The following is a 13910-nucleotide window of genomic DNA, read 5'->3' on the forward strand; positions in this document are numbered from 1 at the left end:
CATCATGAGATGAGTCTCGATGCCTTCTCTGTTCAGCTCTACTCCCTTGTCGATCACGTTTCTATACCCTACTCTGTACAAACAATGTCTCCCTCCTCTCTCCGTTATAAACCTAGTTAGCCCCATACTCGTTCTTGCGTCCGTCACTATTGTACTTCCTAAATCCACACTTAAAACCACCATTATAAGTCACATAAACTAACCAAAGATTAGGATTAACAAACAACTTCATTAGCGTAAACCAACCTGGATGTTCTTTGAGCACAATCGCTGACATGAGCGCAATGAGCTTATCTCCGTTTATAGGATTTCCTCTGTTATCCACCACTCCGCTCCGGTCAACATCCGTGTCAAACACAACCCCGAGATCCGCTGAGTTCTCAAGAACCGCGGCTCGGGTGCGTGACATTGCGGTTTTGTCTTCCGGATTAGGAATGTGATTTGGAAACATCCCATCTGGATTAAGGTATAGAGAACCGAATGTATCGGCTCCTAACTTGTCAAGAACGTCCCATGTAAAGAACCCTCCTGACCCATTACCAGCATTCACTACTATCTAACATACACCAACCAAAAATCATCATGATTTTGTATCAAAACACTCAAGACAGAGAGAGAGAGACTATGAAGCTAGATTCTTGCCTGAAATCCTTTGAGAGGAGTGTCATAGTGTTCAGGGTGATTGATTCTCTCTTTAATGATTTCTCTAAGGTGCTTAGAGTAAGCGCTCATGAAATCCACTTGCTCTGGTCGAGTTCTGATCAATGTAGAGACTTTAGTCTGTCTATTTGCGTACTTCCTCGCAGCTAAGTCGCATATCTTCTCCACTTCAGGAGACGTTAATCCTCCTCTCTTGGTAAAGAACTTGAGACCGTTTCTTGTATACGGTAAATGAGACGCCGTCATCTTCCAAAACCACAACAACTAAAACATGTCAGAATCACACATCTTGGAACAATATTCAAAACACAGAGCTCATGTTACCATAATTGAAGCGTCGTATTCGAATGGAGAGAGTAACGTGCTCATGAAGCAAGCAGGAGTAGTAGCTAAACCCATGTCAAAACCTAAACAACCAGCACGAGCTAAACCGGCAAACACGGCCGTGCTCAGCTTCCCACCTGAAACACGAGGGTCACGTCCTAGAGAAACCCTAGTTACGCCGTTACCGTTACTCTCCGTTGATGCAACCCATTCTCCGAAGCTCTCTGCGATTGCTTCAACAGCCGCAGGCGTTAAATCAACCGTACGGCCTTTCTCTCCTTCCAATGCGACTCCTCTCACGTCAGAACCGTTTTGTAACCGTCGAATCTGGTCCATGTCCTCGTCGATACTGTTGGTTACTTCATCGAACTTAGTGGCATTTGAAGATCTAATCCTGAGAGGTTTAATCGAAGGAGAAGCTGGTGTGAATGTTAAGAAACTCCGTTTGATTATTCCTGGTGAGCATAGAAACAGAGCTGTTTCGGAGATTACAGCTTTTGAAGCCATAAAAGATGATGTTGAAGTCGACGCCATATGATTGGAAATTTGGAGTAAATTAGATACAGAGAGTTTCAAGTTTTAGACTTGAAAGCAGAGATCTAACGAAAGAAACATATATCTGCGAATATAATTCCAAGCTTAGATTTTTATTTCTTGTTTGTATCTAATCCGTGATTTTTCCCTTACAAGTGTTTTTTCAAATTTGAGATTTGGAGACGGATAAGATTCGTAACTAGATGAAACCATAACCTTACGTTTTGAATATCTCTGCAATTCCACATGTTTAACAAACCAAAAAATAAATAAAAAGATAAATACTTCGCAAGCAAACTTCCAAGCTTATTAGATTTCTTTTTGTTTTTTTCTTCTCCACGTTTTTTTCTTCACCTGCATACAAAATTACAACAACAGCATATTCTATATGAGGAGAAAACTCGCGGGAAACTAGAAACGGTTTAAAATTTATAGCCAAACTTTTCCATTACAAAACAGAGTAAGTACTCTGTTCTGCTTATTGCGATTTTGTCAGAAAGCCAAAACAAACTTAGATCTTTTTTTGTTATTACACACAATGAGAGTTTAAGAACCATCAAGATACTTCAATTTCGTTTCACAGTCCTCTAGAACCTGGAATCTCAATCCATTCAAGCTGAATCTCGACTTCGCCGCATTCGACATTCCTCAACACAAGAATCATGTCCTGAACGATCTTGCCATTATTGAAGATGATTCTGCTCTCTTCAGACAAGCAGTTGTCTTTGGTGGGCAAAACTCTCTTGATCTCTGTTCCATCTGGGAGTTCTTGCAAACCCAGTTTGAGAACCTCTAGGAACGGCTTGATATCTATCTCCGCATCTCCCATCTTGTCGTGCGACGTGAATGTATCTTTATCATACACGATCTGTTCACATAGATACCCAAAAAAATTGGATGGATCTAATCGGAAGTCCATTAATCTTAAAAGTGGTAAATGAAATAGTTGTATTCACCAGATTCAAAGGTTCATTGGAATCTTTGATTGCAAGTGTCAATTCCTCGTTCCACTCTGGGTTGCAGTTATTTGCCACAGTACGACCCTTCAGCTTCTGGTGCAATTCAACGATTTTAAAATCAGACAGAGAACATCATTAGAAGATCAAAGCCAATTTTATCTTTTTTAGATGATTAGAATTCTCTTCTTTTTTCCCATCTAAGAAGAGAGTAACCAGAGATATATAACTCAAGAACAGAGAGCAGATCGGAATCAAGAAACCCAGAAGACAAAATCAGATTAGAATCAGACAGAGAAATAGAGAGAGACCTGTGTTCCCATGGTTATGACGACAAAAGGGTCGCTGCTTAGAGTGTCTCGTTTAGCGAGATTGATCCCTTTCTTCACTCGGATTCTCAAAAGTCCTGCCATTTCCTCCATCTCAACCTCTTCCTCTGTTTTTTCTGTAATTTTCTCTATTTTTTCTTATGAATTTTGAAGAGAAAACACACCACGATCGATGTCTCTGCTCTGACTCGTCTACTTTTCTTATTCCCTAAACAAATATTTCCGGCTCAAATTCAACGAGACTACTTATATTGGCTTATCAATGGACGAAAGAGCGAGAAAATAAATAAAGATCTACTAATATAGTACCCTTATAAAAAAGGTTACTTTTCCAGATATTTGTTTCCTAACTTATCCTCTCTCATCTACGCGTTACTCTCACGAACATCTTCTGGATTCTCTTTACTTTAGTATTAATGTCTTCTGGATACTCTTTACTTTAGTATTAATACCTTCTAGATTCTGTATTTCTGACAATGAGTACATCTGTGACCTTTTTGCGTATCTTCCCACCACTTGCTGCAACAATATATACAACAACAAATCACATTTCAAAAAATGCTATACTACAAATAAATATCTATATATTCCCTTTATCTATCACGACGCAACAAAGCCTCAGTATACCTTAGATATTCGGAACTTAAACCTTAGAAAACTTATAGAGGTTCTAGAAATTCAGGTTTTGCTTTATTTCTTCAATAGTAGAAACAGATACAAATATATGTAAGGGTTGGGTTATTCGACATGTACAACTAAAGATCAAAGCAGAGCCTTTTTTTTGTAATTAAAGTCTGATGAGACAAAGACGTCTTTCCATGAACATAAGAAGAAAAAACCATCACATCTTCACGGTCTTGTTTTAACATTTCTGCATCTTTTAGTCCAATCGTTTTGTTGGCATCCATGGTGTCTTCTTGGATCCTAAGAGAAAGAATGCTCGCATTTAAATCACAGAAAGCAAAAAAAAAAAAAAAAACAATCATAGATATGCACAAACCAAAACAGAGGATTTGTTATCAACATATACCTTCGCGGCCAAGACCCTTGCAGCCTGGACCGTCAGTCCACTCAAGCATGATCTCCACTTCCCCACACTCCACATTCTTTAGTCTAAGAATCATGTCTTGTTTGATCTTCCCATTACTCCAAGTGATGCTGCTTTCTTCAGCCAAACAGTTGGACCTTCCTGGACGGATCCTCTTGATCGCACAACCATTGGGGAGCTTCTGGAAATCTAACTCCATCTGATGCGCTTCTAGGAAAGGCCTCATGTCTATTTCTGCATCACCCATTTTGTCATCTCCCGAGAATCTGTCTTTATCAAACACCGTCTGCATAAACATAGCATCATAGTATGAGCTAAAGGCCATGGAACATTTCATAATGAGAGAAAAGAATTCATAATAGATGTGATAGCTTACCAGACGGATTGGATCATTCACATCTTTGATGGAAAGGGTCAGTTGTTCGTTCCACACTGGATTACAATTACTATTGATCACACGCGTCTTAAGTTTCTGAAGCAACGACATAAAAAGAAAAGGTCAAAAAGAGATGAAAATAAAAATACACATACAGAAAGTTACCTATGGTACAAATGATGATAAAGGGGGCTTCACAAGGTACAAACACAGGGACACAATAATCAAGGCTAAGTCAATCATGTCTCACTTTTCTATTTGATATCGTTAACTACCACACTCCTAACTTTGACAGGTATCCTTTGCAACAAGACTAATGTTTAGTAGCTTTAAGACATGACCTTCAACAAGATTATGCATGAGCCTAGACATCAATCATTTCCAAGAAAACTAATGATGTTTGTTTTGGGAGATGACCCTTGAACAAGATTAGTCGACTCGACATGTGTGGATTGCAAGAAACAAATGCTACCAGCTTAACAAGATTGAACCTTTCACCAGATTATGTATCGCAAAAGACAAGATAATGCTTAGGGTGTTTTGGATAGTTTGTTGTTTAGCAAAGAAGATACAAAACGAAGATCAAATTGATATCCTTCTCACATGGTGGCCACCAAAACTGTCACATGGTGAAAAAGGCCAATCCTTGTTAAAAAAAAATCACATTTAATCTAAAAGATATAAAATTTCATCACTAAAGAATCAAATCGAAACTATGAATGCGTAACCTAATCAAAAGGCAAGAACCCAGAAACGAAAACAAACAAACAGACCTGATGAGCCAATGTTACAACAACATAAGGATCGCTGGTCGTGGCATCGCGAATCGCGAGATTAATCCCTCTTTTCACATGAACTCTCAGAATCCCTAGCGGTTTATCCTCCATCGCTGCAAAGAAAGAGACTTTATAATCTTCTCAGAGAATTTTTTTTTATAATTTCGAACAAGCGATACCCTCAAGAGATATCGAAGAAGAAAAAATCCCCTGAAACCCTTGCCTGAATTTAGCCCAAATTAAGCGGGGATTTGATGTAATTTATAAATTCGACACGATCTGGAATTTGCAAGGAAGATAGAATTTACGAGAAACGTCGACGCTGATTCGACGCGGGCTTCCGAAAACAATATCGACAGATCCATCCGAATTTTTCGGATATCCGATTTCATCGCTGCTCCTTTGCTTTCTTTAGGGCTCCTCCTTCATCCGCATTTCTCACCTGTACATACACGTTATCTTCAGTACTTCTCATCCATTTTTGATTTATTTTCTTTTCAGTCGCTAAACTTTCATTTATTTTGTTTTTAGTCCCTTAAAGTTAAAAGTTGGAAAAAAAAATAGTATAGGCCAAACATGCAATTCGACCATGTCTACAATTCTCTCACACGCTTTATTTAAAAACAAATTATAAGAGAATGAAATAACTTATTTTCGTCAACTACTAAAGTTATAAATATTCCAGTTTGATGCGTTCTATATTTGACTCTGATTTTTGGTGTATTTTATTGTATATTAAAATTGTATAAAGAATAATTGAGACTTTGAGAGTGACTGAAAAAATTCAAGATTTTTATCGGCGGAATTGAGATATATAATATATTTGTATTCTATGGAGCAACTGTACCATAATAGACTGAGATTACAAAAATAACGTGTGGCATGTTGAAAATGAATGGACATAAAGAAATTGGGGAATCTGGCTAGTGGCTAATTGAACAGACACAGAGTGGCTGGACAATAATTAAAGAGAAGCCGTCTCCTATTTTATTGTTATTCTTGTATTCTTCCTAATCGTACGTTTGAAATTTTAAGTCATAAGCTGTCACATACTCAAATTCATTTATTTTTGTATGGATGATGTTGATTTGGAATATGCTAATGACCTGTTATTTAATGTAGGGTATATACTCCTTGTCTTTGAGTTAGGGAAATTCAAAATTCCGCCGTTTCTTCGACTGGTGTATGATGTTTTAATCATCTTTTAACGTACAAATGTTTTCTAATTTATATGTATTAAATGTAGATATGTAGAGAGACCGTTCGTTTGGCAGCAACTGCAACTAAACGCTATTCGTTTTGCTGTCACAACATTAGGAAATTTGAAACGTTAAAAATTTTAATGACATGTTTTAAATTTGGTAATCAGCTGCAACATTAATTAGCTAAAGAACACGATCAACAATATATGAATGATGTCGTTAGTTGTTGTTGATCGCTATTGCCTATGACCCAACATGACCATGTAATACCAATACCATATTAGCTGTTATTTATATATACTGAAACAAAATATGATACGATATTTGTGCCAGATAGCTACACAATAAATCATACATATGTTAATTAACCGGACAAGTTTAGTGGCATCGAGCGACTCAGGATAAGACATGGAAGAGATGAGATGATAAGAAGAAATTAGGTGATATATATAAATCATAATGCATGGAGAAGAGATTGATAGCTTTGTGAAATTTATGACATCTCTATCTATGCTTCGTTGGTTTGTCATATCCGTCCGTCAGTCATGTGCTCTATGTCTATCTCACTATCTTTAGTCATAAACTTTTAGCTTGTTATGCACCGTTCAAAGATCATGGCCCATATGATGCTCTCTGCACCTTATTCTGTTTTCCATATTGATTCCATTTATCTACACATGTAATTTAACCATATTATGAGAGAAATTTGATTGTATTGTTCAGAAAATAATCAAGATCTCGATGCAAAAGATTCGATATCTTTGATAAAGTTTATCTTCAATTGTTCCTAGTTAATCATGTCTTCGTTTTTGTCTTTGTTTCAAATTTATCGGGCAACTTAATAGATTCGACTAAGTCGGACTAACACAAAATAAATAAATTGTTAAGACTCGATTATATTCTAAGGACTTGTTACCCAATTACTGTACTACAAATTTATTCTAAATTTTGGCGCAAAATTTACATTATTTCATGTTAGACAATGATAGGTTTCTGCTTTCTATGACTCGAGCCCACCTAACTAAGACCCAAAATTAAATACCCCAAAGGATTTTGAAATTTCAACGCTTCAAAAATAAAAAAGGTAACGAAGAACATGCATGAAACATTCTTAGTGTATTTAGGTATATGCCACAAATCAAAATAAAGTTGTCGAGAGTGCTAATAACCATGTTAGATGTTGCGTGTATCTAAGACATTTCACCAACAAATAAAAGATGAATTTTGGTACAACTCTCCTCGAACGTCTTGCTTGATGCTCTGAAATAGATTTTATATTCCATAGAGATCTGAGGTTTGTAAGATTTTTAAAACTAGTTTAAGTTAAAAAGTAGAAGAAACGTGTAACTTCTCAAGTTTAATTTGGGGAGGTTTGTATCGGTGGGGAACCTAAAAGCAGCAAGGATCAGGACAATGGTCGAACGCATGACACGTGATGCTCTTTCACTAATGCCACTTCTCATGATGCTCAACTTCGATAACGACCGTTTACCATTTATCACTTCATATTTTACCCAGAAAACAAGAGAGAGTTCGATATGTATAGGAGTCGCAAAAGAAAACAACTTCGTCATCTTTTCTATATAACCGTCCACATCCTCGATTCTTTGATTTTTTTTTTTTTTTTATGGTCAAACTGATTCTTTGATTTTGTTAATGTTTGTTTCTATGTTAATTGTAAGTATTGTATATTTTATTAGAACAAATAGATATCCTATGTGATAAGTTCTAAATCACTCTAGAAAATCCTAGAAAATCGCCGTATATCTCTAACATCCATGTCTAAATAAAACAAAAATTAAGATCAAATCACTTGCAAATATAAAAATATATAAGTATTATGGACATGATTTTGCTATTTTTTTAATATTTAAAACATTTGATAAGTTTTAAGTTATGAATACCTTACTACTTAAGATGTGATATGATTACAAAATCTATTTTAATAACAATATAAAATATTCGACATTTACATCATCTTTTAGTTATAATATTTTTTCTGTTTGTTTTGTTATAGTCTACAACAACTCACATTTTTTTTTGCTCAAATCAAACCTTTCATTAACCAACATGTTTTACAAAATAGGTCGATCAACCTCAACATGTTTTACGACAACTCACTTTGAACCAAAGTTTTTTAGAATGTGAAAGCATTGAACCGCACCAAACCGAACCGAATCTGCATTTAATTTTTAATTTTGTTTTGGGTACGAGTATCTTGGTGTACTGATTAACTCGGTAGATACACGGGAAAAATTAACACACGTCAACCCAAAAAGAAAAAGGAAAAAAAAAGGCCCGTTTCCAAAAAGCACCAAAAAGGTTAACAGAACAATTAGATTTAGGAAAATCCCCAAATTTCTCAAATTTCCGAAAAAAGCCCTAACCCTAACTACCTATTTAAATAACCCCTTTTGGCCTCTTGAGCTCAAACAATCACATCCTTCTTCTCGTCTCTCTCTCTCTGCTTCGCAACCAAAAAAGAAGTGCTTCTTCGCTTCCTCGATCTCATCTCGTCTCGCCTCTCTTCTCCAAAATTAATTTTACTGTGGAATCGTTTGTGAATGGTGGAAACGAATCCGATTGGTGGTAAGTTTATGCTCTCCCTTCCAATCCAAAGGGCGAGCTTCTTCCTCCCTCTCTCGGCTTCCTCTGCTTTCGCTTTTGGATCCTGCAAAGAAGGCTGGTACTTTCGCTGCCTCGGCCTCGACCCGTGAATCGATCGATCGTCCGATTTGTTACATTGATTGATTGATTCGTTGTGATCTGCCGATTTTGTTTTTTGTGTCTCTCTGTAATTGAAAATTTTCTCGAAGATGTTGCTTTACAACAAGCAGAAGAAGAACCAGAACGCTAAAGGAAACAGGATCCTAATCAGCGTTACGGTTCTGGGTAGCGCCGGTCCGATCCGGTTCGTTGCGTATGAGGAAGATCTCGTCGCTTCGGTTATCGACACTGCTCTTAAATGCTACGCTCGTGAAGGTCGTCTTCCACTTCTCGGATCCGATTTCAATGACTTTCTTCTCTATTGTCCCATGGTTGGACCTGAAGGTAACCAACTCTTGTTTTTAAGTCGAAATTTCGTTATGGTTTACTGATATTTGATATTGGTTATTGGTATTGTGAATAGCTTTAAGCACATGGAACGCAATTGGATCGCTTGGTGCACGGAACTTTATGCTGTGTAGGAAACCGGAGGAGAAGAAGAAGGAAGCTACTAATGGAAGATCTAGCTCAACCATTAATGGAGGAGCAAGAAAAGGAGGAAGCTTGAAGGCTTGGATCAACAAGTCCTTCAGCCTCAAAGTACCCAGCCATTAAACATTATTTTCTTTCTTTCTCTCTTTGCAAACAAAACAAAGACCAAACATTGGTTATGATTATGTTTTCTTTAATTTTGCTTTTGCTTATAAGTTGATTCCCAACTTTGTCTGTCAAAGCTTCAACATTGAAGCCTTTTCTTTTACATCTCTCATTCTCCGGAAATAAAAAGTTTCAAATTTTCTCCCTTCTTGATTCTGCGTTATCTCATAGGTTAGAACAATTTGGTGTGAAATTCAAAATCAATTTACTACAAAGCAGAAAATCAGTTCTGAGTAATGCTTTAGTCGGCGATTAATTTAGTGTTTTTTTTTTAGTGTTTGGTGTCTTCACCTTGCAAGTGGTGCAACTGAGATTATTCCGCAATTTACAGGCCCAAATTGTGGACTTCTTGTTACAAAACCCTGTATTATTCGTCTCGAAAAACACGTTTTCAATTTATTAACAAGTTACAAGAAAAAAAAAAAAAAAAAACAGAGGTGATCAGTGATATTTGTTGTGCCCGTGATGGGAATATTACTTTACCGTATATAGTCTCTTTTTTTTTGTGTTATCGTCGTAAAGTGTCAAGTGGTTTTTACCAAAAATAAAAAAATGTCAAGTGGTGGAGAGGGTACGTCACTGTCGAATCCAAAAATGAAAGTGATAAAATCTGTTTTTGATTAAAAAAGTGGGAGAAAACAAAAAAATTTGCGACAGAAAATAAAAGGGGAAAGTACTTAAGTACAAATGACTAATACACAAAGATTCCGTACCAACTTGTACTCTTGTGCCTCCTCCTCGTGCATTCCACAGTCTTGACGTGCTTCACTTCTCTTCTTCCTTATCACGATAACGACACACTGTTTAATGTCGTCCTTCCATGTCTTTCTACCTTTCCTTATCCAACACGGAGATTTCTAGATACTTCTTTTAACAGTAAAACGACACGATGTTGTCTCGCTGCTTGTGGCTAACCAAGTACTGTGTATTACACACATACGATAAACTATGAGATAGTTTCTAAAATGCCACGTGAACATCACATCTTTCTTTTGTTTAGGTTCGACTTGGATCGTGTTAAGTGGTAAGGTGTTGAGTCTTGGTAAACTATTAGTCCAAACAAAGCTCTCGGTTACACATACTCATCAGTCATCATCCTATACACGATTTACTCCACAAGAAATTCTAATATAAATCCGTTTTTTCTTTTCTTTATTTTTGCTTCTCACATAACAGGTTGAAGTTTTTAAAACATATTGTGAATTGCAGTATTTAGATATGTCTGTAAAACTGGAGAAAGTTAGAACTACTTCGGTGTGGAAATTACTCTATGGCGAAAACTAAAAAAATTATTTATAGTCAAGTTGACATAAACGTGACATTTCACAAGTTAAGGGCCTTTGAAATTTTAATTCATTAGAAGTTTAATGGGCCGGCTTACTAAAACCTACGGGCCTCTATTTGAATGTTGAAATATATTTGAAGACACCCCACACGAGTGTCACAAGATCTCCTTGTTACTTTTGTTCCCCAAAAGACATAGACAAATATTACTTGGTTGCACAAAAAAGAAAGAAGACAAAACCTACTTCACGAAAAGGTCTTAAGACAACAATAATCAGCTGACAAGCACCTCCCACTCACAAGCCAGTCACCAACAACAGTCTGTGAAAACGTGATCCCTCTTGAACGTATACTATTGAACTTGATTGTGCCTAAAACGAAAAATATACTATATGTTATAAACAAATGGGCTTCTAGTAACCGGCCCATTAACCATCAGGTTAATGTCTCATGGCCCATTAGAGTTTCTGATACATTAGTTATGTAATGTATATATACAGTGTTTGTGGAAACAATAAGATAAGAGTTTTTCCCTTAATACGTTATTAGCACAAAGCTCAACTTCAAACGATCATATCTCTCAAAATACAAGGAGTTAGAAGGCGATCTACATATCATTTTGAAGCCCTGGAAGAGAAGAATCTAGTGGTGAAAACTGCTCCTCAATCCGACACCAGACGCGCCCTCAAGACTCAAAACAATCGGCGCTGTCCCACCTTAGCGGGTGATTCTTTCCAAGCGGTGGTTCCTCCATTGTAGCAGCTGTTCGTCCTCCCTTCTGGCCATCATTCTCAGGAGTTTCCAGTAGATATCTGTGGTCTTTAGCTCCCAGATCATAAGCCGGTCAGAAATCCATTTGGCGAAAAGGTATTATCTAAAACTATAGATCCTAATCAAGTTTTGGTTTTTTTTTGAAAACCCTAATATGGATCGGTTCTTTTCATGATTCTTCATCGTCTTTTTCGTTTTTAAAACCATAACCAAACCAATCCTCTTTCTTCTTGTCAAAACCCTAATTGGTTTTATTTTTCCTAATCGGCTTTATCATATAAAACCTAAACCCTAATGCTTTGTTCAAACCCTATACCGATCGGTCCTAGCATCATCTAAACCAAACACTAAAATTCCTTGCAAACCGAAACCTAAATCTTTGTAAAACCCTAGATCTAAAATCGTTTTGGTTTGTCTATCGTTAAACCGAGATCGATCGGTTTAAATCCTAAACCGATCGGTTATTTATCTTAGATCCGATCCTTGAAAACCCTAAAACCGGTCCATGCAAGCTCCTAAATCCTAAACCAATCGACCCCTTAAACTCTAAACCAATCGATCTACCTAAACCGTTTATAAACCGATAAATTCTAATCCTAAATCGATAGGGTTTAAGTTTAAACCGATCGGTTTTTCCTAATAAAAATTAAACCCTAGCAAATCCGTTTAGTTTAATCCCTTAACCGATTAATAATCCTAATAACCGGTTTCCAAAATTAAATCTAATTTAACCGGTTTTGTTGTTTAATCGATCAATCCGATCGGTTTAAGCTTAATCGGTTAATTTCAAATTAGTTTCCAAAATCAATCTCTAGATTGCCTAAACCCTAAACCCTTTAAAAAAAAAAAAAAAAAAAAAAAAAAAAACAATGTTTATCTATTAGAGCTAAATTTGGAAACCCTAGTAAACCGGCTAGGTTATAAACCCTAAAGTTCGATTTTAGAGTTCCCTTATATAGCAAGTTTCCTAAAATAGCAAGTTTCCTAAAATAGCAAGTTTCCTGAAATGGAAAGTTTTCCCAAAAATACCTTAAATCCCTTATTCCAATGATCATAGTCTCATACTATTGATTATTTAACATAAATTATTATATGTTTCAGATGTCAAACATTCAGAAGGTCGAATATGAGGCACTCACTGTCTCCGGAGATAACTACCTCAAATGGGCCCTTGACACCAAGATCTACCTCAACTCAAAAAGTCTGGGTGAATGCATCAAAGATCCCAACACTGCGACTCAAACAGAACGGTACTCGGCGATATTTATTATCCGCCATCACCTCGCTGAGTCTCTCAAGCAACAATACCTCACTCTTGAGGATCCACTCGAACTTTGGGTGGCACTGAAAAAGCGATATGACCATCAGAAAACGGTCATACTGCCCCAAGCCAAGTTCGACTGGAAGAACCTACGGTTCGAAGATTTCAAATCCGTCGAAGAATTCAATTCCGAACTCTTTCGGATAGTTGCACTCATAAAACTATGTGGCGAGGAGGTCAGTGATAAGGATATGCTAGAGAAAACATTCTCTACTTTTGGCACTCCCAATGTTGTTCTCCAACAACAATACCGTGCCATGAATCATAGCACCTATGAGGATTTGATATCTTGCTTACTGCTTGCTGAGAAGAACAATCAGCTTCTGTTGAGGAACAGTGCCATGCGGCCTCCAGGATCAGCCCCATTGCCAGAAGGAACCAGAAAAGAGTCCAACTTCGTCCAACGTAACAGATCCTCAGATCGTGGACGTGGACGTGGAAATGGACATGGACTGCGCGGCAGAGGACGCGGTAGACCAAACCAAGATAACCGACCTAACCTCAGTTTTGGTCGGGGTAAGGGTCGTGGTATCAACAAACCGACCCAAAGAGGCAGTTCATCTAGACCAACTCCTTGCTCAAGATGCGGAATGACTAATCATTGGGTCAAGATCTGCCGTACTCCCAAATATCTTGCTGAGCTCTACCAGAAGTATGGGAAAGATAATCATGAGGCTAACCTGGTTCATCAAGTCAATGAAGATGACTCAAAGGATGATAAGATTGATGGCATGGATTATGAGCTCTCCGACCTCCTTGATTGATCTCAAAAATCTGAATTTGTTTTTCATTACTCCTTAAACTTTTATCTTTTGTTTTTTGAGATTTATTGTCTTTACTTTGGATTTTAAAACCTTTTGCTTTTACATTTTAATTTATGGAGTAATGTTTTATTTACATCTCATTTTTGCATGTTATTGAATTATAATTCTTGTTTAATAAAGATATGCAAGACAATATGGATAT

General features: G+C 36.9%; 4 protein-coding genes across 5 annotated transcripts in view; 1 reads left to right on the plus strand and 3 right to left on the minus strand.

Moving 5' to 3' along the window:
* Positions 1-1657, minus strand: part of LOC18009384 (phosphoglucosamine mutase) — a 3004-nt gene extending 1347 nt beyond the window's left edge. Inside the window, exons 1-4 of the mRNA XM_006390773.2 lie at positions 985-1657; positions 643-906; positions 247-556; positions 4-158 (exon numbers count right to left, since the gene is read on the minus strand). Coding sequence (XP_006390835.2) covers positions 4-158; positions 247-556; positions 643-906; positions 985-1518 — 1263 coding nt within the window. The 5' untranslated portion in view covers positions 1519-1657. The remainder of the gene's footprint in view (positions 1-3; positions 159-246; positions 557-642; positions 907-984) is intronic.
* Positions 1658-1923: 266 nt separating this feature from the next.
* LOC18008876 (protein C2-DOMAIN ABA-RELATED 7) lies at positions 1924-3143 on the minus strand. Its single transcript, XM_006390775.2, has 3 exons — positions 2786-3143; positions 2475-2570; positions 1924-2386 (listed from the first exon to the last, which is right to left on the minus strand). The coding sequence occupies exons 1-3, from the start codon at positions 2894-2896 to the stop codon at positions 2096-2098; spliced, it is 498 nt and encodes a 165-aa protein (XP_006390837.1). The 5' UTR covers positions 2897-3143; the 3' UTR covers positions 1924-2095.
* Positions 3144-3474: 331 nt separating this feature from the next.
* On the minus strand, positions 3475-5483 carry LOC18009386 (protein C2-DOMAIN ABA-RELATED 9). Of its 2 annotated transcripts, none has more exons than XM_024155939.1 (5): positions 5312-5483; positions 5001-5116; positions 4228-4323; positions 3834-4137; positions 3475-3727 (listed from the first exon to the last, which is right to left on the minus strand). In XM_024155939.1, exons 2-5 carry the CDS (start codon positions 5112-5114, stop codon positions 3684-3686), a joined length of 558 nt encoding a protein of 185 aa, XP_024011707.1. In that variant the 5' UTR covers positions 5115-5116; positions 5312-5483; the 3' UTR covers positions 3475-3683. The 2 variants fall into 2 exon arrangements, with proteins under 2 accessions (XP_024011707.1, XP_006390839.1); XM_006390777.2 differs by having other exon boundaries at positions 5227-5483.
* A 3158-nt stretch (positions 5484-8641) lies between these two features.
* Positions 8642-9716, plus strand: LOC18009028 (uncharacterized protein At4g22758). The gene is made up of 2 exons (XM_006390778.2): positions 8642-9256; positions 9336-9716. The coding sequence occupies exons 1-2, from the start codon at positions 9022-9024 to the stop codon at positions 9524-9526; spliced, it is 426 nt and encodes a 141-aa protein (XP_006390840.1). The 5' UTR covers positions 8642-9021; the 3' UTR covers positions 9527-9716.
* The last annotated feature ends 4194 nt before the right edge of the window (positions 9717-13910 follow it).

This window comes from Eutrema salsugineum, unplaced genomic scaffold (assembly GCF_000478725.1).
Source record: "Eutrema salsugineum unplaced genomic scaffold, Eutsalg1_0 scaffold_9, whole genome shotgun sequence".
NCBI classification, from domain to species: Eukaryota; Viridiplantae; Streptophyta; class Magnoliopsida; order Brassicales; family Brassicaceae; genus Eutrema; species Eutrema salsugineum.

Bases quoted from the DNA above. Each gene is read 5' to 3' on its own strand.
- LOC18009386 (XM_024155939.1), bottom strand. From the start codon at position 5,114: ATGGAGGATAAACCGCTAGGGATTCTGAGAGTTCATGTGAAAAGAGGG. The intron at 4,324-5,000 runs GTCTGTTTGTTT...TCGTTGCTTCAG, and splicing joins TTGTAACATTGGCTCATCAG to AAACTTAAGACGCGTGTGAT. The intron at 4,138-4,227 runs GTAAGCTATCAC...ATGTTTATGCAG, and splicing joins TGAATGATCCAATCCGTCTG to ACGGTGTTTGATAAAGACAG.
- LOC18008876 (XM_006390775.2), bottom strand. From the start codon at position 2,896: ATGGAGGAAATGGCAGGACTTTTGAGAATCCGAGTGAAGAAAGGGATC. The intron at 2,571-2,785 runs GTCTCTCTCTAT...GAATTGCACCAG, and splicing joins TCATAACCATGGGAACACAG to AAGCTGAAGGGTCGTACTGT. The intron at 2,387-2,474 runs GTGAATACAACT...CTATGTGAACAG, and splicing joins CCAATGAACCTTTGAATCTG to ATCGTGTATGATAAAGATAC.
- LOC18009028 (XM_006390778.2), top strand. From the start codon at position 9,022: ATGTTGCTTTACAACAAGCAGAAGAAGAACCAGAACGCTAAAGGAAAC. The intron at 9,257-9,335 runs GTAACCAACTCT...TATTGTGAATAG, and splicing joins TCCCATGGTTGGACCTGAAG to CTTTAAGCACATGGAACGCA.